Source organism: Perissodus microlepis, chromosome 6 (assembly GCF_051167445.1).
Source record: "Perissodus microlepis isolate ML-2025 ecotype Zambia chromosome 6, ASM5116744v1, whole genome shotgun sequence".
Taxonomy (NCBI): domain Eukaryota; kingdom Metazoa; phylum Chordata; class Actinopteri; order Cichliformes; family Cichlidae; genus Perissodus; species Perissodus microlepis.
This window is the reverse complement of record NC_140466.1, coordinates 38506249-38530687: the sequence shown is the minus strand read 5'-3', so window position 1 is coordinate 38530687 and position 24439 is coordinate 38506249. Positions and strand designations below refer to the sequence as shown.

The following is a 24439-nucleotide window of genomic DNA, read 5'->3' as shown; positions in this document are numbered from 1 at the left end:
AAATAAATAAAGCGTTATTATTTTACTAGTCTTATTATTATTAATACTAAGAAGAAGAAGAAGAAGATGAATAAAACCAGTCATGGTACAAATATATTTTTTTAATGACATTGGCAAATGGCCTCAGAAGGACATGTCAGGAGCTTCATGTTAACATCAATATTTTTTACCATACTGAAACTCAAAGGACTCTATGATTCTGGTTACATTGAATGCTGTGATTCCAAAAAGCAATAAGAGCACTTGCACAATGAGTTTTTCTTTTTTAAACACCAAGTCCAAAGTGGTAGCACCAGGAAGAAAGGGAATAAATAGCAGACACTCAAATGGCTTACTTTTACTTACCCAATAAAATCTAAACATAAAAAAAAAAACAACAACAATAGAACAATTAAAGGAAAACTTTTACTTGGACTGATGGAGATGTTTCTACAAATGTAAAAGATGTTGATGTGAAAATTTTGTTTAGTGTTTTCAAAAAGCATTAAATTAACTACATGACCAAGTGTAAGTGTACAGCAGGATTTATCAGTGTTATTGAACAAGTTACTAACAGTCCACTGGATGCACACTAGGTTACAAATTATTCAAGAATATACTGAACTTTACACATTGTTGTCTTGTGCAGAATTACAAGGCCTGTCAGAAAGATTATGTACCACTGATATCATGAGTACATCGTTATGCTAATTGACATGTCAGAAACGATACTCAACCATTTCCTATGTGCAAACTCAAAGTGGTACTGTTGTGCTGAGCGACATATTTCATCGTGGATATTTTCCCACCTGCTACCCCTAAACTGGATAAATCCTCTGCTGAAAAATTGTTCTTAATTAATAGTTCTCTGTTTTCTCCCATTTATTTGCTAAAAGCTGCAGTAACTCTGCTAAAAATACAGATTTGTAAGTGGTATTTGCCGGTGACATTGAGGAAAAGAACGTAAGTCACCAGAGTTTAACAAAAAACTATCAGTTTATAGCCCTGCTGGAACCCCCAGAGGCCACAGTTTTATTAGAGCTACAATAGGAACAGCGTCTTGTTGCCCCCCACCCCATCCAAAAAACGAAAACAAACAAATAAGTTAATTAATTGATTTAAAAAAAAATGCCCTGAGGTATAATGAGTGGGAAATGACATACAGTAATCAGAAATCTGAAAATAACCTAACAGTGAAACTTGAACTTCAAAGGGAATACAAGGATGTTTTAGTACTGGTACAAAGACTGTAAACACTGGTGGATATATTTGTATATGGCAACGTAGACAGTGTTCCAATGTAAGAGGCCCACCCCAGAACTCACAAGAGCCAAAGGATTCAGAGAAGTTGAAGGATGCTTGTTTCTTAAGCCAATCCTAAGCAGATTTTTTTCTGAGTATGAGTTCTGCTGGAGGAAGCTGCACCAAGAAATACCGTTGCCATAGGATGACGGGCTTAGTCTGACATAGATACAAGTACATGGGCAGTACCTGTCAAAGAAAAACGCACAGCCCACAGTTTTACCAAAAGTGTAATGCAGTGTAATAAGAGGATGAATATTTATTTAATCTGTTAATGGTTTTACTAATAATGGCGGACTAGTGTACTTACACTAACTTAAGCATTTATTTATTTGCAGGCCAACAGTCAATTCTACTTTGGACTTTTGCAGTACACAACAATTTAAAATAAAGTCATTTACTCAAGATGCTGGCCTAACAGCTATTACTAATAGGCTAAGACAATTGGGGTGGCTGTAGCTGAGGTGGTAGAGCTGGTCACCTACTAATTGGAATGTTGGTGGTTCCAGTCTCGTATGTCAAATATCCTTGGGTGAGATACTAAACCCAAGTTGCTCTCCAGTGCATCCATCGATGTGTGAATGTTAGATAGAAGAACTTACATAGAAAGAGAATAGAAAAAAAAGTGCTTGGGTGAATCAAGGAAGTTGTGTAAAGCGCTCAGAGTAGAAAAGCACTCGATAAGAACCACTCAATTTACCATTTATGAAGGGCCAGCTATTATCTCAAGGAGCAACTAAACTTGAGCCACTATAAAGTCAAAATCCCTGCAAAACAAATGAAAAATATAGCCTAATAACACACTAAATTAAGATAGATGGTAGCTACAAGGTAAACCAATTAAATATTGTCAATGTGAACATCTTAGCATGCTGTCATTGCAGAGCTCCTGAGAGTGACCACTTCTTTCACAATTGTTTGCAGAAGCAGTCTGCATGCCTAGGTATTTGCTTTTATACACCTGTGGAACCCCTTAACTCAATGCGTTGGATGGGTGACGGAATAATTTTGGAAATTTGTAGTGTAGCTCAAAGCTTCGCCCAAATACAGCCTCACAGAGCTGCTAACATGACTCTTAATTGTCTTATATCAACAAGTCGATTTCTATAGATGACTAACTTCTGCCATGCTGAATTTTTGCTGCTAATTAAGTTGTGTCCAAGGAAAATAAAGGGCTGACAACAAAAGGATAGAGGATTGAATCCTTTGGCATACCACATTTTCTATTAGGGAAATAGGTGATGATGACAAAGCTCTCATTTAATAATCAACACACTTTGTTACATGCATTTGACTTTCAAGCCAAAGACTCCAAAAGTGTTTGTTCGTTTCAAAACAAAAACTTTAAAACCTACCCTTCAACCAGTATGTGTAGTAGACATGAAACTACATGTACTGGTTGAAAGACAAATATGAACCCAGCACACAATATTAAAGACTAAAAACTTAAGTTCATATTTTGTACAAATGTGTTGCCTGTCCATTCATATAAAAAAGAAATTACACCTCCTTTCAGTTCTATGGTTTTATGTATTGGGAAATAATCCTGTCATTAGGAGATCTAAAAGGTTGGTCTAAAAATGTGATAAATATAACCGTAGATGAACAACAACACATGGCAAACGCCTCATATCCTAACACCTCATACCAGCTATGAAGCCCATTCCTATACACAGGGGTGCACATCAGTGGTCCGCAGGTGCATATGCGCTGTCAAAATAAAAAACGCGCACCAGATAAGAAGTTGTCCGCTAGAGTGGGATTTTCACGGCATATTCTGCACCACATCTCTGTGTGTTCATCATTCGTGTGAAGCCAGCTCACCTCCTGCAACCACTTTTCCGAGAATACGCGCTTCTTTTGCGGTTCGGACTCCTTCTGACATTTCTTTGGAGGTGGAGGAACACCAAAGTAATTGCTTGAAAGAGCTTGCTTCTTCGAGTTCTTTAAGAGTTCTAAACAATTGTCTGTTCTCCTCCAGAAAATCTTATGTACGCAAACGTGCGTTGCAACTTCTTATCTGGTGCGTGTTTTTTATTTTGACAGCGCATACGCACCTGCGGACCACTTATGTGCACCCCTGCCTATACAATGCCACTCAGAAGTTTGGACACACTTTCACATTTTATGGTTTTTCTTTATTTTACTACTTTCTACATTTTAGATACATACTGAAGACATCAAATATATGAAGCAAAATCTATGGAATTATGTACCAAAGAAAAAAAATGATAATAACTCCTAATATGTCTTATATTTTAGCTTCCACCCTTTACTTTGTTGACAGCACTGCAAACCTTTGGGCTTCTCTCAATGAGCTTCAAGATGTATTCACCTGAAATGGTTTCACTTCACAGGTGGGCCTTGTCAGGATTCATTTGTGGAATTTCTTGCCTTCTTAATGGAGTTGGGACCATCAGTTGTGTTGTGCAGAAGTCAGGTTCGTACATAGCTGATAGCCCTATTTGACAACTGGTAGAATTCATATTATGTCAAGAACCAAGCAGCTAAGTAAAGAGACATGACAGTCTATCATGACTTTAAGAACTGATGGAGAAGCATGGAGGTGGAGGTGTGATTGTTTGCGGGTGCTTTGTTGGTGACACTGTTAGGGATTTTTGCAAAATTGCAGGCACACTGAACCAGCATGGCTCCACACCATCCTACAGCAACATGCCATCCCTTCCAAACACATCTTCAGGATGTGTGAGGGCTATTTGACCAAGAAGGAGAGTGATGGAGCGTTGGACTCCACAGTCACCTCACCTAAACCCAGTCGACATGGCTTGGGATAAGATGGACCGCTGAGTAAAGGCAAAAGGGCCAACAAGTGTTCAGTATCTCTGCAAGCTCCTTCAGAGTGTTGGAAAACCATTTCAGGTGACAACCTCATGAAACTAATCGAGAGAATGCCAAGAGTGCCAAGGGTGGCTATTTTGAAGAGTCTAAATTCTAAAACATGTTTTGAGTTATTTCACACTTTTTTGCTTACTACATATATATTCTATATGTGTTCCTTCAAAGTTTTGATACCTTCATTGAGAACCTACAATGTAAGTAGTCATGAAAATAAAGAAAAAACAATTAAATGAGAAGGTGTGTCCAAACCTTTGAAGGTAGTGTATGTCATGTGTAACTGTAAAATGTTGTTCATCTAATGTTTTATTGAAATCATTTTAGAGCCACATGAAGGTCTAGATGATTTTTTTTTTTATTATATCGTGACTGGGGTTGTTATTAAATTTAAGTATCATGACAGCCCTTTTCCCAATACTTAAAACCTAAGAATTGAAGGAGATTGTACTTTCTTTTTCACCTGACTGTCTATCACTATGTCATAAAAGAACTGGTTATTAGCAGTAGCAATGAAAGTCACTGTTAATGTTTTGAGGGATATGAGCAGATATTCCCACAGGACCTGAATGCAGCAGTCTTTCAGACAGCTTTAGGTTAAGACTTAGACATTTCTTAAACAAAAATAGTGTGTATTTGTTAGTGGATAGAGGAAGATGAGGTTGTGTCCGACTGGTGGACAGTCAGGCTGGAGCACTGCTGGGCAGAGCTTAGACCTGACCCTGCAGGGTTTCCACTGAGGGTCAAGGGACCAGAAGGTCGGGGGTTAAGGCGGGGTGGCATTGGGGAGGGACGGATGAGAGGCGGGGGCTGCTGCAGCGTGGATCGGGGCTGCAAGAAGCGGGCTTGCTGTTGGAGTGGTGGGGGCTGACGGTGCAGAGAAGGTGTGGCAGGGAGGGAGGGGCGCAGAAGGGGAGGGGGTTGGTGGAGGGAAGAGGAGGAGGTACTAGATATCATTGGAGTCTGAGCTGAAGATGATGAAGAGGCAGCAGGGGATGCACCTAATGAAGTGACTTGACCCTGCATAGAACAAAAATGAGTTACTTACACAAGTCAAGCAGATAATCCTGCTCTGGAAGTTAGTTCCAAGATAATTTACATAACATTAGAGAATGAAAAACCACTAACTTCTAGGAATGGTTAAATTCAAGATAACTGGACTTCAAACTGGATAACTGTGTCTTCAAACATCTACTACACAACCCAGTATGATTTCAATAATAATCAAGACTAAATTCACGAAGCCTCACCTCATCATCCTCTTCATCTGTGCTCTTTCCTGATGGAGTGTTTGAGCTGTTCTTTCCCTCCTCTCCCAAAGTGGCACTGTCTCCATTGGGAGCTTTGGTTCCCTGCTCCGCTTCCCACTCCTGCAGGACCTCTTCCAGGTTGAATCGCCGCCTGTAGTTCACAAAAAAGTTCTTCACCTGCCCTACCGTTTTATTACCGATTACGTCTGCGATGGCTTGGAAGTCTTTTCCATACTTCCTGACACCTGTACAACAACACAGATGGATTTTTAAAGTTACACAAATATATGCAATGAAAAAATCATAAATGGATGAGAGCACCATTTAGCAGTCATTACAGTTTAGAGGTATGTATTTGTACATAAAGTAAAAATGTAGTCACTTTTAGCTCTGGTGTTCACCTCTGGCTCCTTTTTTAAATGCTCCTCTATTTTCACCAGTTAGGCTCTAACTGTGATAATCTGTTATCACCCCAACAGAGCACTTCACTGTTTCACAGCAGGCTTACTGGTGGTTCCTAGGATATTTAAAAAGTAGAATGGGAGACAGAGCGGTCAGCTTTCAGCCCATCTTCTGTGGAACCAGCACCTAGTTTGTATTCAGGAGACAGACACCCTTGCTACTTTACAATTAGGCTTCAAATTTTTCTTTTTGACAAAACTCCCTCCCCTCAACCCCAACCTGCCATGGCAGATGGCTACCCCTCCCTGAGCCCGGTTCTGCTGGAGGTGTGTTCCTTGTTAAAAGAGAGTTTTTCCTTTCCACTGCCGCCAAGTGCTCGCTTAACACGAGGTTGTCTGATTAATGGGGTTGTCTCATTGTTTACCCTAAAAGTAATGTAAGGTTAACCCTACAATATAAACCATCTTGAGTTGACTATTGTTGTAATTTGGTATAAAATATAAAAAGTATAATATATATATATATATATATATATATATAAAATATATAAATAAGAGTGAATTTAAAATGTAATCTACTTCTTGGTGCTGAAAAGTTGTTCACAGTGGATTTTTAAAGTTTTTTCTTTGAAAACAACTGGCTGCTGTGATCAAAAATGGCTGTAAGAGTGAGAACCAGCCCATATAAAAGCCAAGAAGTTCTTTTTCATGTATGCCATTTGGTGGATTTTACTTTTAAAACCTGTAAGCAGCTGCTTTTTCTACATGGAGGTTACCTTGAACAGCCAGGAGTTGCTCATCTGTAGTCCAGCGGGCATTCACCTTCTGGTTACACTACAATATTGAATATTAAAGTTAAAACACACGACAAACTAAAAGATATAAAAACATTTCTACTTTCCACAACAGGGATCCTCATTTACATATATACTTTATCAGAACATAACTTTATCATAGCAGAAAACTCATTACCATAAATATCTTCAGCTGAGGAGTTTCATGCAATTTAATCATCATAATATCAGTCATCTTCAGTGTATTTGTACCTCAGGTAGTCTGAAGTCTTCGATCCCAGACTCCAACATGTGTTTTAGTCCACTGTTCATCTGTTTGGCATTCTGGACCTGAAGAATAGATGAGAAAGTCAAAGGTGAGAATTAACAAAACTCCCAGAAAACCCTTTAAAACCTGAAGCTGTTTTCAGATGTCTCACTGGGATTGGCCATTTCCCAGTCGTTTGGATTGGAGATTTTTTACCATCTCAAGATTCATGGTGCAAAAAATTTGTGATGTCCAATTTCACCCACATCAGAACAGCTGTGGTAACTGTTCAATAAATTTCCACAGAGATGCGTGACCTTTGTCCTGCCTCCTACACATCATACTGAAGAAACACCATCACCTATATCAGACCTGGGCATTGTCTGCTCCTTGTCCAGGCTGTATGAAGTCAGTAGGAAAGTAGGATTCAAATGTAAATAAGTATTTAGCATTTATTTGTCCCATTTCAGCTGCCAAACACTCTTTGATAAACTCTGTCTTTGAAAAAAGTCTATAATAAAGAGAATGCAAAAAACAGAAGAACGTTGAGGAAATATTTATCAAACTTTATTGCTGTCATTCTGAAGGTCACTAGGTTTTTTTTTAGTTGACATACTTCAGTGTGTCCAAACAAATGCAGCTTCTCTACGAATATATTGTAACAGACATTTAGGAGGGATGTATGCTAACCTCGATAGAAAAAAAAACCAAATTTGATGCAGAATGTAGAGTTGTATGGTCTAAGAGTATTTAGTAACTGGAGTAAGAGGTAAAGCTGTGTTCTTTGTTTGTGGAGAGCAGTTTGCTGTGTTTGAGAATTATCATTTGAATCACCATTATACAGAGAAATACAAGAACTTGACTGATACAGCGTGGGAATGGATGTGAAGATTTGCTAGCAAAACTGCAAAAGCAACAGGGACTTTTTACCAAGCTTTAGACATTAAGGGATGTAGCAGACATGGTGAGCTTTGCCATAAAGGTTTTGTTTTTTTTGTTGGTTTTTTTGCCATAAAGTTGAATAAAACAGTTAGTAAACAGTACTCTCATGGTGAGTTTATCAAAAAGTATTTCCTGGACATTGCTGTGCCAATATGACCTGAAAAAAGACGCATTTGAAAATGTGCCCTTCTCTAGTCAATCCAAACAATAAGACAAACAATAAAGACGTTGCAGGAAATCAGGAGCATCAGTTTAAAAACAAACTAGACAATTTTGGCCTTTTCTTCTTGGCAATGGACAAGTGTTGTGATGTTGACGACAAAATGCAGTTATTCATCTTTGTGTGTGGGATAACAAAAGAGTTCGAGATTATGGACGAGCTGGCAGAACGCATTCAATGAAAGAAATCATTCAAAAGGACTAATTTGTTCATGGAGCTAAATGCTTGGATAGGTTTGGGCTGAAATGGGACAAATTTGCAGGTGTTATAACTGATGGGTGGACAAATTGGAAGAATTATTAAAAGTCAGATTATATAGACTTTTTATGCCAGTGTGACAGAAATGACCACAAAACTGAAATGAATATTTTCTGCAAATAAAGTAATAAAAACAAATAAATAGCCATGGAAATTGTATTTTGTTTGTTTGCTGTCAGAAATGTGTAGAGTTTTTATTTTAATATTTGGAAAGAGGAAACAGGAAGTGCAGAGAACTTTCAGAAAGCATGACTGCACTAGTGTGTTTTACAACATTTTTTTCTCACTCTTTACAAGTGTAGTAGTTTCATATCTTGTAGTCTATAACCTAATGATACAATTGTATTACTTCTACAGGATGCTTATTTTGTACTCTGCTTTGTTAGTGCTTAACTACACTTACCTGTGGGTTATGTGACAGTCTATTAAGTCTGACAATCTTTTTATATGTCTTTCTAGTTTCACTCCAGTTCACTGATGTCAGTACATTGTGATTGCTGTGTATCACCATTTTTACATGCTGTAGTGCCATTTTTTTAAGCATTTCAAGTTTCTGTACATTAATACAACCGAGAAGACCTCTCTAAATATTTACAGGAAAGGTGATAAATAGCACTTGGATCAAATTTAAGCCCTCCCATTTCAAAATGTAAACTAACACACACATGTAAGCGGTACATCCAGCAAAAGTTATTTTGACTATAACCTCAACAGTGTTCTCTTATGTATTTTAAAAACAAAGAATAATGCTGCTAAGCATTCTGTTACTTACCAAGGGGCTACAACTGGAAACCCATTTTATGATTGTCTGTTAGTAGTTCAAAATATTCCCACGGTTGCACAGACAAATATTAATGGGTTATTTTGACACAAAGAAAACTTGCGACCAGTGTCTGATGTTAGGAGACAAATTTTTTTTTTAGGTTTAGTAGTTCAGTAGTCAAGAGGATGAGGGCTACCTGTCTCTTGAGAGACACCAGCTCCATATCCAGCTGACGCAGAAGGGTGTTTGCAGCGGAGGAACTGCAGGAGACGGCCACAACATCCTCCTGGGTCAGGTACATGCCTTTGGGGGGACGACAGCGGGAGCGTTGGTGATGCCGGTGCTGCAGGGTCTGATGCTCCCTCCGACCCAAAGCTACCTTAGATCCTGGCACTGGGGGCTCTGCCTGGTTCTGAAGGTAAGAGAATGATTTTAAACATTGATAAAAGTGTAGTTATATGAGGCCTTAAAAATAGCATTGACAACTAACTAAAATGCAGAAGCAGTGAATAAAAAAGCGAAATATACGCCATCACTCAATAATCTGTCAGCCTACCTTTAGCAGCAGTAATTTGAAATATAATGAATATATCTTTCATTTTGTTATGGAGGAGTTGTCACCCACTCTTCTTTACAAAATTGCTTCAGTACATTGAGGTTTTCTTCGTATTTATATTTTTCTTGTCTGTATATGCCTATTTAAAAATAGTTTAAATAGGTAAAGTTAATGGGAGCAAACTTTCTTGCTTGTGTGCACAAACTTGGCCAAATAAAGTTGATTCTAATTCTGAAAGCTCCAGAGCCAAAACTTCTGCTTTTATAGAAGTGCTCACACTTGCTGATGATCAGTTAATCAACTGAATGTGAATTTGTTAAGTACCTGGCTGCTGCTTACGCTTTTAATTTCTATGTAAGCAATAAGGCTGCACTTAACCTTTCCCAGTTCGCTCCTTCATTTTGGCTTAATTGTTTTTAAATAAATAATAACATGGCATAATATGTCATGTTTTGTTGCTCATCCAAGGTTGTATTTACCTGTTGTTGTTTTTTTCATTATAGCCTGCTACACACAACCTTAGAATTAAACCATTACATTTTCATCAATTTGTTTTTTTACAAAAAGGTTTCATTATTTGCTAAATATGTTCCTTTCAGGAGGTACATCAGTAATGGCCTTAATTTGTCTGTCTGTACATCTGTTGGCAAGCCTTGAGTTGGAGCATGGACATTTATTGCTTTTTACTGTTTCTTTAAGGGAAAAATATCAAAGTTCTCAACTTTAAAGTTTAAAAATGCACTTTGAGACTACTCTCAACTGTCCGAGTCATTATAGAAGTGTCTTAACTCTGTATTTTTCCTACTGCATACAAGGTTATAAAAAAATTACAAAAAGAAGCCCATGTAATAGAAGTCTATGGAAAAATCTACTATGACATATTTGACTTCCATCACTAATTTCAAGCGTAACTGAATACAAAATTACATTAATTTTTAAATTACATAATGACATAATAACACCATCATTTTACGGGAAAACAAAAAGCCCAGAATAAAACTAACAACATTACAACAGTCAAAACTTCAAGGAGGCCTAAAAGCACCAAATTTCCACCAGTACTTCTTAGCCAACCAACTACAATACCTCATCAAATGGATACATTCAACCCATCACTTTCATTCATGGATGGACATCGAACAATCTGATTGTAAAATGGTCAATGGCCTGTAATTGTATAGCGCTTTACTTAGTCCCTAAGGACCCCAAAGCACTTTACACTACATTCAGTGATCCACACATTCACACACAGGTGATGGCAAGCTCCATTGTAGCCACAGCTGCCCTGGGGTGCACTGACAGAGGTGAGGCTGCCGGACACTGGCGCCCCCGGGCCCTTTGAGGGCCACCAGTGGGCAATGGGTGAAGTGTCTTGCCCAAGGACACAACGACCGAGACTGTCGGAGCCGGGGCTCGAACCGGCAACTTCCAAATTACAAGACGAACTGCTAACTCTTGAGCCACGAGGGCCAACAGTGATCGCTGCCTTTTTTTTTTAAGGGTTTTTTTCTGATTAAATAAAACAAGATACAAAGCATTAAAACATATTAAAAACACAACAGCCTTGATAAACGCAGAGTAGTTTATTCATACCTCATCACTTAAAGAACGGATATCCCACCTGCTGTGAATGTTTTAATGCAGTACAGTTGTTATTATTATCCCTTGTCACATCCTTTTTATGACAGTTAAAATAAATAACATTCATATAAGAAATAAATTGTCTCGTGTAAATGGTGTTATATAGGCCAATACTACTGCCCTGTAATGTCATTCATAAGGGTGGTACTTTAAAGAGCCATATATTTTATGAGGTGGCACTCATTTTGAAAAGTTTGAGAATCACTTCTCTAATGACAATGCACCACACACTCCAATCAACAAATGGGAAAAAGACCTAAACATCCACGCAGATAATCCATTTTGGAATTTATGGAATTAATTAATTCAAGGAAATTATGTGGGTTACAGTTGCTCCAAGACAGTAACAGTAAATGACTAAACTAATTAAATAATACAATATATTACAGTTTACAAATGTAAGAAATAGCACTAATATATACAAATTGCTCAACTGTAAATATCAAGAATAAAACAGATTCCCCTCTGCAAATCGCTACATTTTCGTGGTTCAGGGGTTTGTGTGTCCCAGGAATCCCATGGGCTATGTTGTCTGGGGGCTTTTGTCCCCTGGTAGGGTCTCCCATGGCAAATTGGTCCTGGGTGAGGGACCAGACAAAGAGCGATTCAGAAGACCTCTATGAAAAGACCATCGAGAGAACAGTTCACCCTTCCCGGGATAGGGTTACTCGGGCCCCGCCCTGGAGCCAGGCCCGGGGAGGGTGCTCGAGGGCGAGCGTCTGGTGGCCGGGCACAGCCCGAAAAAGGGACATGGGCCCATCTTCCTGCAGGCCCACCACCCACAGGAGGCACTATAAGGGTCGGGTGCAATGTGAGTCGGGTGGCGGCCAGGAGCTGCAGAAATGGGCTTCCTCCAAAGGGTGCCCGGCCTCTCCCTAAGAGATAGGGTGAGGAGTTCAGCCATTCGGGAGGGGCTCAGAGTAGAGCTGCTGCTCCTCCACATCGAAAGGAGCCAGTTCAGGTGGTTCGGGCATCTGACAAGGATGCCCCCTGGGCACCTCCTGGGCGAGGTTTTCCGGGCATGTCCCACCGGGAGGCGGGGGTAGACCCAGGACACGCTGGAGAGATTATATCTCTCGGCTGGCCTGGGAACGCCTTGGTGTTCACCCGGACAAGCTGGAGGAGGTGGCTGGGGAGAGGGAGGTCTTGGCTTTTCTGCTTGGGCTGCTGCCCCCGCAACCCGGCCCCGGATAAGTGGAAGAAAATGGAAGGATGGATAACAGATATATGGTTGACATTTAACTCTAACCTGTGAACTTTGTCATTTGTTATTTTACAAATGACAATAGAGTCCGCAATAATATTTTTATCATGTATAACAACACCAACATACAAGTAATACAATAAAGATTAATACAGAGAGCACACCTCACACAGCAAAAGATACATGTCATGGGACTGACTGAATCAGAGTTTGCATAAACTGCACAATCAACACCACTAATGACCACCTTCACACATTCTGGCTCTGTCCACCAATACAAAACTTCTGGAAAGAAACAACTACCAAATTATCCCACATCCTTGACCACAACATCCCACAATGCCTGTTCTCTGTTTGGTGATCTAGAAGAAGCATAAACTCCAAACAGATCAGAACACCCCTTCTTGTGGCCCTGATTCTCACCAAGAAAACAATCAAAATAAGAATCGGAATCAGAATACTTTAATAATCCACAAGGAAATTATCTATAACAATACTGCTCAACTGGAAAAACAGGAAACAGATCACCACTGCCACCGCAGAAATCAACAGACCAGGGGAGGAGAAGGGAAACAGAGGGACAAAAAACAATAAGAATACAAAACCCGCTCTGAAGTTATTATTTCCTATTTTTTATTTATGTTCTTTGTTTTCGTGTACTCATTTTGTCTTACTCCAGTACAGGATAAAATATCTATGTATGTCTTCAGATGAACTAAAAGAGTATTGGGTGACCCCCCCCCCCAAACAAACAAACAAACAAACAAAAAAACAAAAACAAAACAAAACCCCAAAACAAACCAAACCAAAAACACATAACTGCCAAGAAGGGAAAAAAATGTAACCTAACATATAACCCTGGTGTGAATGTTGGCGTGAATGGTTTTCTGTCTCTATGTGTTAGCCCTGTGGCAGACTTGCCACCTGTCCAGGTTGTCTGCTGGAACTGCTTGCACTCTTGCAGCATGAGGCTGGGCACTGTTGTGGACCAGAAGGACCCCCACGACCCTACGCCTGACAGTGGGTCCAAGGATGCCCAAATGATATACTGGTACCCTTGCCTGGCTTGCAGAAGTCTGTGTATCCCTCCATGGATATACTTCTCCAGACCATCACTGATCCATTACCAACTCAGTCATGCCCAACTCTTGGTATTTCAGATACTCTGATTCAACAGTGTTCCTTTATTTTTGTGAGCAATATATGGTAAAGTTTCATTTTAGATTTCAAAGGTTTTAACAAAAAAAATGGAATAAGGTGTGTTCAAATTACCTCTTTCTTAGTTTCCTTGCTGGGGTCATAGTCACTGTCGTTGGCTTCAATGGGATTGGCATCCTCTATCTCCTCATCACTGCAGCAACAATAAGCCAAAATCCAATCACTGGATGTCGTCACACAACAGCAACCTCACACCGATGCAGCAGAATCCAAAACTAACTCTTTGTGAGCTTACGTTCTTAGGTAACTGAAATGATGATGGATGTCAGTCAATAAAAACAGACACATTAAGTAACAATTTTAATGATTTTTCATATTTAAAAAAAATCTCAAGGTCATGGGTCTGCAATGGTTTCTGCATAAAAATTCCCAAAATGTCCCAGGAAAGTTTCAATTTCCAGACAGGGACAGGTAGGTCTGACTGCGAGACGGGCTTTTTGCTTAACAGGTGAGACGGGCTTTTTGCTTAACAAATGCTCTCTTGTCGCCCTAGATTTTTTAACTGAGGTATGTCCACAAACTGTGGACAAATGGGTGTCAGAGTGCTTTGCGCTTTGACGAGACAAAATGCCTTCTTTTCAGCAAAAAAAGAGAAAACTTTTTTTTTTTCAAAACAAAGGACTATAGTCAGATTCAAGGAGTAGTGTTGATCTATGTGCTGTACCTCTCATCCTGGTTGCTCCTATTGGCCAATTTACGAGCCTGTCTGTCCATCAGACTTGTTCTGGAACGCGTCTTTTTCCATGAATAGTAGTACTTCACCAGACTGGAGATGGATTTGTCCGGTAACTGAAGCAAAAAATAAATAAATAAAATAAAATAAACAAAACACGTGATATTTTCATAGAAACAGTACCCCAAAACTGTTTGTACAGTACCCTCCCCCAAATCTTTATGGCCATAATAAATTTGTTAATATCAGAAACATTACATTACTGTATCAGAAACACTGATGTTGCTGTGTTAAGTGGTTACCATCTGCTGGATGCGGTGAAAGCTCTTTCCGTGGAAACTAAAGGCCTGTTCAAACAACACTTTGTCCTCCACTGTCCACTCATCTGGGAACGGGGTGAAATTTGGCAAGTCGGCCAGAGATTTCTCAATATTGTGTTTGTGCCAGAAGAGCATGCCAAGAGCCTGAAGACACACACACACAAAGGGTTACCAAAACACAGATACCACAGGCTTAAAGCAGCAACCGCCTAGGCTAAAAGATGAAGCCATTTGGCCAAATCCCATGTTAATTAGCAGGTGCTCACTTTAACTCTGTAGCTACCCACTCTTTGTTACTGTTCTCTACATGAGTTTGAAATAATGACCTAATGGTAGTCATACACCAGCTGTCATTCTTCAACTGTGTAAAAAAAAATCCTTATTTTACAGATAAACAAGGAAATGGTTTGGCATAATCAACCTACAGTAAAGCCAAGTTCATAACAACAGTTCTGCTGTTTACTTAACTAATAGGATATTTTCAAGACATAAAAACTATTTCAGTAGCCTATTTACACTCAAATAGTACTTGCTGATGATGGGAAAAGATTCTGGGCTGTCTGCTCTCACTTGTAGAATCATCATGCCAAATGAAACATGCCCAAGTGCCAAACTATTAACAACCACTTGTTAATAGTTTGGTCATTTTTACTCCTTTGCATTTTGACAATCATGTAACTATGTTAAAGTAAAACATCATCATCTTATATTTCATGACTTTTTTAGAAGGAATTTATATATTATATGGTGAATTTGGGGACGTGTGGGATTGAAAAGAATTGCCAACAATGTCATTTTGACCCCACAGAAATTCATATAAAACAGCAAACGAGACTTGGGTGTGGAAAACTATCGAGAGTAGATCAGCCAAAGCGGGCTGATCTGTGTCTCAGGCCTGAGGAGCAGAGCTCTGGAGTTGAAGAGCTACAGACGTGTGATGAAGCAGTATGGATCATGGATGAGAGGCTGCAGACTTGGTGACGTGGAGGCATTTGTGGACAGTCTTGTTGTTGAGTGTTAAAATAAGTTCTTTAAAAATCAAAAAAATATTTAATATAAAGGCAACATGAGCAGAGAGTACAAACATGTTAAGGGATTGACTGTGTTAGTTCAATGAGTTATTTGTAAAGAAAACAATTTTCAGTAGCATTCAAAAACTAATGTGTACACTTATGTCTGCATTGTGTCTGGCCAGAAAGAGAGTGCCAATTTGTTTATTTGGTAGCTCAATGAAAGGCTTCAGTGAATTAACCACGGAGTCAGAAGTACCTGACTCCGTGGTATAATTCTCAAACACGTAGCCTAAAGCAGATGACTCGTAAGCTGGAGAGGAAATGGCGTGTCACAAATTTAGAGGATCATCATTTAGCCTGGAGAAATAGTTTGCTGCTTTATAAGAAAGCCCTCCGCAAAGCCAAAACATCTTACTATTCGTCACTGATTGAAGAAAATAAGAACAACCCCAGGTTTCTCTTCAGCACTGTAGCCAGGCAGACAAAAAGTCAGAGCTCTTTTGAGCCAACCATCCCTTTAACGCTAACTAGTAATGACTTCATGAACTTCTTCTCAAATAAAATTTTTATCATTAGAGAAAAAATTACCAGTAATCATCCCACAGATGTAATATTATCTACAGCTACTCTTAGTACCATTGATGTTAAGTTACTCTTTTTCTCCAATTGATCTTTCTAAGTTAACTTCAATAATTACTTCCTCCAAACCATCAACGTGTCTTTTAGACCCCATTCCTACAAAACTGCTCAAAGAAGTCCTGCCATTAATTCATTTTTCGATCTTAAATATGATCAACCTATCTCTAATAATTGGCTATGTACCACAGGCCTTCAAGCTGGCTGTAGTTAAACCTTTACTCAAAAAGCCATCTCTAGACCCAGCAGTCTTAGCTAATTATAGGCCAATCTCCAACCTTCCTTTCATATCAAAAATCCTTGAAAGAGTAGTTGTCAAACAGCTAACAGATCATCTGCAGAGGAATGGTTTATTTGAAGAGTTTCAGTCAGGTTTCAGAGCTCATCACAGCACAGAAACAGCTTTAGTGAAGGTTACAAATGATCTTCTTATGGCCTCTGACAGTGGACTCATCTCTGTGCTTGTCCTGCTAGACCTCAGTGCAGCGTTCGATACTGTTGACCATAATATCCTATTAGAGCGATTAGAACATGCTGTAGGTATTACAGGTACTGCACTGCAGTGGTTTGTATCATATCTATTTAATAGACTCCAATTTGTACATGTAAATGGAGAGTCCTCTTCACACACTGAGGTTAATTATGGAGTTCCACAGGGTTCAGTGCTAGGACCAATTCTGTTTACACTATACATGCTTCCCTTAGGCAGCATCATTAGAAGACATGGCATAAATTTTCACTGCTATGCAGATGACACCCAGCTCTATCTATCTATGAAGCCAGATAACACACACCAATTAGTTAAACTGCAGGAATGTCTTAAAGACATAAAGACCTGGATGGCCGCTAACTTTCTGCTTCTTAATTCAGATAAAACTGAGGTTATTGTACTCGGCCCTGAAAATCTTAGAAATATGGTATCTAACCAGATTCTTACTCTGGATGGCATTACCTTGGCCTCCAGTAACGCTGTGAGGAACCTTGGAGTCATTTTTGACCAGGACATGTCCTTCAATGCACATATTAAACAAATATGTAGGACTGCTTTCTTCCATTTGCGCAACATCTCTAAAGTTAGAAATATCCTGTCTCAGAGTGACGCTGAAAAACTAGTTCATGCATTTATTACTTCCAGGCTGGACTACTGCAATTCATTATTATCAGGATGTCCAAAAAACTCACTGAAAAGCCTTCAGCTAATCCAAAATGCTGCAGCAAGAGTCCTGACAGGGACTAGAAAGAGAGAGCATATTTCTCCTGTTTTGGCTTCCCTTCATTGGCTTCCTGTTAAATCCAGAATTGAATTCAAAATCCTGCTCCTCACATACAAGGTCTTAAATAATCAGGCCCCATCTTATCTTAATGACCTTGTAGTACCATATCACCCTATTAGAGCACTTCGCTCTCGCACTGCAGGCCTACTTGTTGTTCCTAGAGTATTTAAAAGTAGAATGGGAGGCAGAGCCTTCAGTTTTCAGGCCCCTCTTCTGTGGAACCAGCTTCCAGTTTGGATTCGGGAGACAGAAACTATCTCTACTTTTAAGATCAGGCTTAAAACTTTCCTTTTTGCTAAAGCATATAGTTAGGGCTGGACCAGGTGACCCTGAATCCTCCCTTAGTTATGCTGCAATAGACGTAGGCTGCCGGGGGATTCCCATGATGCATTGAGTTTTTCCTTTCCAGTCACCTTTCTCACTCACTATGTATTAATAGACCTCTCTGCATTGAATCATATCTGTTATTAACCTCTGTCTCTCTTCCACAGCATGTCTTTTATCCTGTCTTCCTTCTCTCACCCCAACAGATGGCCCCGCCCCTCCCTGAGCCTGGTTCTGCCGGAGGTTTCTTCCTGTTAAAAGGGAGTTTTTCATTCCCACTGTCGCCAAAGTGCTTGCTCATAGGGGGTCATATGATTGTTGGGTTTTTCTCTGTATCTATGAAGCGCCTTGAGGCGACTTTTGTTGTGATTTGGCGCTATATAAATAAAATTGAATTGAATTGAATTGAAAGTTAAGAGTGAGAAAGCAAGCAAGGACGCCAACATCTCCATCTGACCAGTCACCTCCTGCAGCTCTCCATGTGTCCTGAGCCTACCCTGGGGCCTGTTCCCAGAAGGACATTTACAGAACACTATGCCCAGAAGGCACCCATCCTTCCCATATGCCCAAATCACCTCAACTGGCTCCTTTTGATGTGGAGGAGTAGTGGGCCTAGTCTGAGCTCCTCCCGTATGGCCATACTTCTTCCAACTATCTTTAAAGGAGGTCCTTAGGTGTTCATTTCCGCAATCTCTTTCTTTTGGTGACTACCCAGAGCTCATGGCCCAACCCAGTTTCACGGCAAAGCATGTAATAGACATGCCGGTTTCTTGCCTATCTAAAAGGTGAAATGGACACCCATGCAGAAGTTGCATTACTGCATGCAGAAGTTGCATTACCAGCAGGGGTAAATATTTAAAGCCAAGAAGTTGGTAGCGAGCAAAAAAGTGAGTATGGGGTCCTCAATTGCCAAAAGCTATTAAGCTAGGCGGCTAATATGTATTTGCATGTCTAATAATGTCTACACTTTCTCATTATTATTTTCATGTTGGATTGAAATAAAATGTCTCCCCCTGCTGTTACTGCAGTTCACTGCAACTTACTGCAAGCATGTACATTTCAATCATGAAATGGACATGTTGGACCAGTATGTCCATTACACATTTTGCTGTGATATCGGGTTGCATGGCCATAGGCCAAAGTAGGAACATTGCTTTCGCACTCAGCTCCTTCTTCACCACAACAGTCTGGTACAGCGTTGCATCACAGATGACGCTGAACCAATCTGTCGGTCAATCTACTGTTTCACTCTCCCCAGACCCTGAGATATTTACACTCCTCCACTTGGGGCAACAACTCATCCCTGACTAAGACACTATGTAGATTGGGTGGGTGTAAGGGGCAGAGACCCTTGCAGATCGATCCTAAGTTGGCGAATTTTACTTTATCCAAAATTCACAACGTTCTCCTTCTACAATAATTAAATTATTTATATTATGAGTTAACTATTGTGCTGTGTGATGAACCCTTTGTGTATTAATTAATTCTAATATACAGTTCAGATCTGTACTGAAATAATCTAAACCATTTGTACAACTCACAAAGCCCCTAAAACTTAATCTTAAATTCATATTTTGTAAAACCTTACCTATGATTAGAAAAAACAAATGTAAATTTTCAACTTGTGTAAAAAATTACATCTCTTCCATTACTGCTGTTGTTGTGGGACGGGGTGAAAATAACCCCTCATATTGGTTCTAGCAGTAAAGCCAACATGTCATTACACTTGAGAGCTGTACAAAGTTAAAACTGGTAATTTATTTTCTTTTGTGACTGTCACAAAAATGTAAAGATGGCGTGTTAGCTACTTTCCATGTGAGTTTCACAAGGTGAGCAAAGGTTGCTACAAGAAGGCAGCCCAAAACTGAAAAATGTCACAGTGTGTGCAGTTTTAAAGGCCGCTACTGCTGGCACTCTACAGCTGTTAGGTTGGGACCAAGGAAAGTATTGTTTCACTTCAGTGTCTCTTATGTTGGATTTAGTAAATACCGGAGTCATTCTGTATACAGCCTCAATCTTTTATATTGAGAACAGTGGGGGATTTTCTATCCAATTTTCTAATCCAGTTTTTTTTAACATGAGTGAAAAAATATGGGGCTGAGATGGAAAAGTTGTCATATCATTAATAATAATGTGTGACATAGGAAAAAATGTCATATCTCTAGCATGTCTACCACATTCTTTTTCATTGTTTTATAGTTTTTTGAAAACAGCAACTGAAGACTTTTCACAACCAGCTGTTACTGCAGCTTGTCAATTGGGGAATGAACAAGATAATACGTTTCCCCTATACAGACTGTGACCACATTTAGTTAAACCTTGTAGCACGTTTAAAAGAAAAGTCAGCTGCTGTATAGCTCACCTGTTCCACGTTGTATCCATGTTTTTCTTTGGCAATAGCAATGTATTCATCAACTGTGGAGGGAGACACACACAGACTGTTAGATGGATCTGATCTTTTGTGTCAAAAAGAAGAAAGAAAAAAAGAAATCACAGAAGGTGGACTAAATATTTTCAGTCAAACACAATATTAACATTACGTTTGGAGTCAATGATGGTGTGATAAGGAGACCAAACCAGCATCCCTCCGCTGTCTTTATCTGTGTACTTGGTGGCACCTGTACAAACATTATAGAAAAATTATAAAAATAACAGATTTTATTCAGCTGCTGCTAATTTAACACTTATAAGTTATTTTATCAGTGATATACACCAGATACAGTTTGTACATATGTTACTACAGAATATCATCAGGGAAGAACTATTCCTATTACTCCTTCTGTTTGAGCCACTTCAGTAGCAAGCAATATTTATTTATATAGCACTTGCCATAAAAAGGAGTCATCAAGTGCTGTCATGAAAATAATGAAAAACAGCAGAAAATTTTATAGCAGGTAAAACAATAAACAAAAATGTAAAAGAAATTAAAAGACACCAAAAAACATAAAGTAAAAAAGATACTAGACTCGATGAGAAATATAACATAAACATATACTGCACTAAAGCAGAACTCACACAACACACTCTACTGAAATGCTGACTGGCTGACTTCCACAGACTCAGCAAACCTCAGTGAACAGGCAGAGTATTCCAATAGTTGGACATGATAGTCTCAGTATGGTTCTCCTCAGTACGGTTGTCCAAGGAGGAAAAAGAAAACATCAATACTAAAATTAATTTAAAATTAAGCTGTATTTCAGCTGAATGAAGCAAATACGGCACTTATTGTTCCAAATAATTATCGTAACACAACATGGCTTCAAAGAGAAAGGCCTCTACCCCACTAACAGCTATGTAGTTGATGTTCATTATTGCAGGCTTAATGGGTCATGGATGCAATATTGAGCTGTGTCAGACCACATGGAAAATCGTTCAGGTCGGTGGCTGTACAGAGCAGGGGGGGAACCATAGCTGAACTTACCAGAGAGTCCAGACTGTGGGGAAGTACAATGAGCAAATAAAGAGTGAAATCTGGAGCAGAGCAGTTGAAGGGGTTTCAGGCCGGTTCAATCTTTCACAGTAAGCACTCCGTTTTTTTTCTTAGCATAGCAAATACCATACCTTATCCAAAATACCTTGCCGTAATGTTCTTCTAATACAATAATCAAATTATTTAGCTGTAGGACATTCTTTAGCAGGTTTTAAAATCTATTTTACCTTCACAATATGTAATTAAATTATCTAAATGCTAAATAAATGAAGAAATGAGGTGTGAGTCGAGAATTGCACAGCACTCTTTTAATAAAACGATCATGGTTAATTATATGACTCAAAACGAACTGTAATCATGATCAAACTCCAGTCGTACTTTTCCACCTGACATTTTATATTGTTAATAAATTGGAAGAAACACGACAGTCATAGCTGTCAGTGAAGTTTGTGTCACTTCGGTTCATGTTTGCCTCCGCGGCCTTTACGCTGACTTTAAAACAAGCTGATACCACAGCAAGCCGACTGAAAATCGGACTCTTAACTATTACTGCAGTCAGTTTTAATCCACTAGCAAACTAACGTATAGGCAGTGAGCGTAGTACAGTACAGTCTGATACTGTACACATACCGAGGCTACCACGGCTCATCACTCAGGTAGAAAACAATAAAAACTCACCGGGCTCAAAATCGGGGATTGTGGCCTGGTAGTCTGCTCCAACACGCATTCCTACATCTGGAAAACACAAACAACAACAACCACGAAAACAGTTTAATTTAACTAGTCATATTCAAAACACGGACATCGGGAGCGGTAAGAAGCTGTTCGAGGCTATATCACCGTGTTCGTCGTCGCTGCCACTTTCGTCAGAAAAATGTCCGTTAGAGGCTGTGGATGGACTTTTGGTGCCATTTGAGCGACCCTTCCCTAAATAATCCGAGCCCTTTTCCATCATGCCCGGCATCTCTGCGCTCTGATTCACCGATTTTAGCTGCTATGTCGGGATATAAAATGTCAGCAGGAGCTGAACGTTTTTCTTTTGCTGCTGTTTATTTCGTCGCCGCAGCTCTATCCGTGTCGCTGTAACCCTTCTTGTGACTCTCACCGTGCTTGCACGGTTAATTCCGGCTGCGATATGCTATGTTTAACAACCGAGCAATCTCTTCTTAGTTTTTAGCAAATCTTTAATCCAAATTGTTCCTCCGAGGGATATTTTAGTTGCGTAGACCTGTAGCTGGGGGCCTAACCATGGCGGCGGAAGTCTTTTTACGCACCTTTGGGTGCGGTAGTGCGACTCCTGCTGCTGCGGTACCGTTGAAATGAGATTCCTCCGCCGAGACAAACTGAAGAAGAAAAAAAACAGTCAAGAGGTTTAGTGCCAACAAAATGCAGATTCAGCATTAGGATAACGCAACGGTGAATGCAGAATATCCGGAAACTGTAAATATTACCAATAAATCACATTGTAAATGTCATAATTTCAAATAAATTCATGTCAGGTTATTCTTATATCGTATGTCAGGTTATTACAGACTGTATATTGTATGTCCTACCACTGACAACACTTAATGATTATGCGACCTGTTATCCTGTTATTCTTGTTTAAAATTTGCTTATTAATTACCCTTCTGCGTGGACTCTCTGCGACCAGTAGAGAAAGATCCCGCACAACAATGAAGCATTTAAACTGCACTGTAAGATAAAGGAATCCACTAACACATAATATCTGTAATAACGAAGATACTTGCAGGTATATAAGCCTTCAGACTCCCTGTGATTTATTTAATCACTTGGTTTGAAAAAAGTGTTTGGCCCCTTCAGGATTTTCTATTTTTTATATGGTCGTCACACTTAAATGATTCAGATCATCAAACAAATTTAAATATTAGAGAGAAAAAAACACAAGTAAACACGAAATTCACTTTGTAAATGGTGCTTATTATTAAGGGGGGAAAATCCTAACCCTACATAGCCCTGGGTGAAAACTAACACAGGGCCATGTAAGTTGATGACAAAGTACCTGTTCTTCATCGGCTGGGAGCAAAGCAGTTTTCACCTGAACGCTGCACTATAAGTGTTAGTGATTGTCTCTGTCCTTTAAGGCTGCTTCTCTATTGTTTCTCTGAAGATTGCTAATTCGTCATCTCCTCTGTCCAGAAGCCTGGATGTTTCCCTGGCCAAGTGTTTTTTGTGAGTGAGAGAGAGCCAAGGAGGAGATTCTGTGTCTGCATGGATTTAAAAGTGTAAATTTGATTCACTAACAGAGTTACTTTTCCCAATTTATAAATATAGTCTGTGATTAATTACTTGATTGAAGATGCTGTAAATAACTTCTATGAGGACTGTAAATAACTGGTCGTGCATCAACATACAGGATTACGTTAAGTATGTAATTGGGTACATTAGCACTTTCGTTAACAACAATGCCAACACCTTTAACATGGTCATTCCCCACAAACACACCCATAAACTGTCTACACTTGGCCTGTACCTCACCTGGACTCTTTGACTGGGAAGCCTCAGTCTGTCAGCCTTGGTAATAAACCTTCAGCCAGTATTACTATAAACATGGGCACTCCACAAAGAGGCATTTTCAGTCCCATCCGCTACACTCTGTTCACCAACAACTGTGTTACCTATCACAAAGATAACATCATCTTAAAGTTTGTGGACAACACCATCCTGATAGGACACATTACTGGTGCATACAAAGCGACCTACAGAAGGGAGGTCTGATGTCTATGTGCGAGAACAACAACCTCACTCTCAACACAGCCAAGACAAAAGAGATCATAGTGGAAGAAGAGGAGATTCCACCTGCCACCGGTCATCTGGGAGCTGGAAGTGGAGAGGGTAAGCTGCTTGGGTATCTACATCAGTGAGGACATGTAATACCAAGTAGTCTGGTATGTTGCCTAAAATCCTCAGCAGTGTCTACAGCTGCATTGTGGAGAGTATCTTGACCAGTACAGTAATGCCAGTGCTATGCACCACAAATGCCTGCAAAGTAGTGAGGACTGCCAAACAATTTTCAAGTTTTCACAATTGATTATTAAGTATTTATTGGCAGCAGACAAACTGGAAAGGATGCCACTGCCTATTGAACAGAATTTTTGTAATATGGAACAATAAAGGCATTAA

General features: G+C 39.5%; 1 protein-coding gene across 1 annotated transcript; it reads right to left on the bottom strand.

The window, feature by feature from the left end:
- Positions 1 to 80: 80 nt before the first annotated feature.
- rcor3 (REST corepressor 3) lies at positions 81 to 22580 on the bottom strand. Its single transcript, XM_084932306.1, has 12 exons — positions 22139 to 22580; positions 21977 to 22033; positions 20409 to 20486; positions 20231 to 20283; positions 14604 to 14765; positions 14293 to 14417; positions 13683 to 13761; positions 9206 to 9421; positions 6832 to 6909; positions 6562 to 6619; positions 5385 to 5629; positions 81 to 5154 (listed from the first exon to the last, which is right to left on the bottom strand). Exons 1-12 carry the CDS (start codon positions 22260 to 22262, stop codon positions 4774 to 4776), a joined length of 1656 nt encoding a protein of 551 aa, XP_084788432.1. The 5' UTR covers positions 22263 to 22580; the 3' UTR covers positions 81 to 4773.
- Between the last annotated feature and the right edge of the window lie 1859 nt (positions 22581 to 24439).

What these genes read in the sequence shown, in the direction of transcription:
- rcor3 (XM_084932306.1), bottom strand. Translation starts at nt 22,262, where the DNA reads ATGCCGGGCATGATGGAAAAGGGCTCGGATTATTTAGGGAAGGGTCGC. An exon ending in AGGAGCAACCAGGATGAGAG is followed by an intron (nt 13,762 to 14,292) that starts GTACAGCACATA and finishes TTGTTGCTGCAG; the next exon opens with TGATGAGGAGATAGAGGATG. An exon ending in CAGATGAAGAGGATGATGAG is followed by an intron (nt 5,155 to 5,384) that starts GTGAGGCTTCGT and finishes TGTTCTATGCAG; the next exon opens with GGTCAAGTCACTTCATTAGG.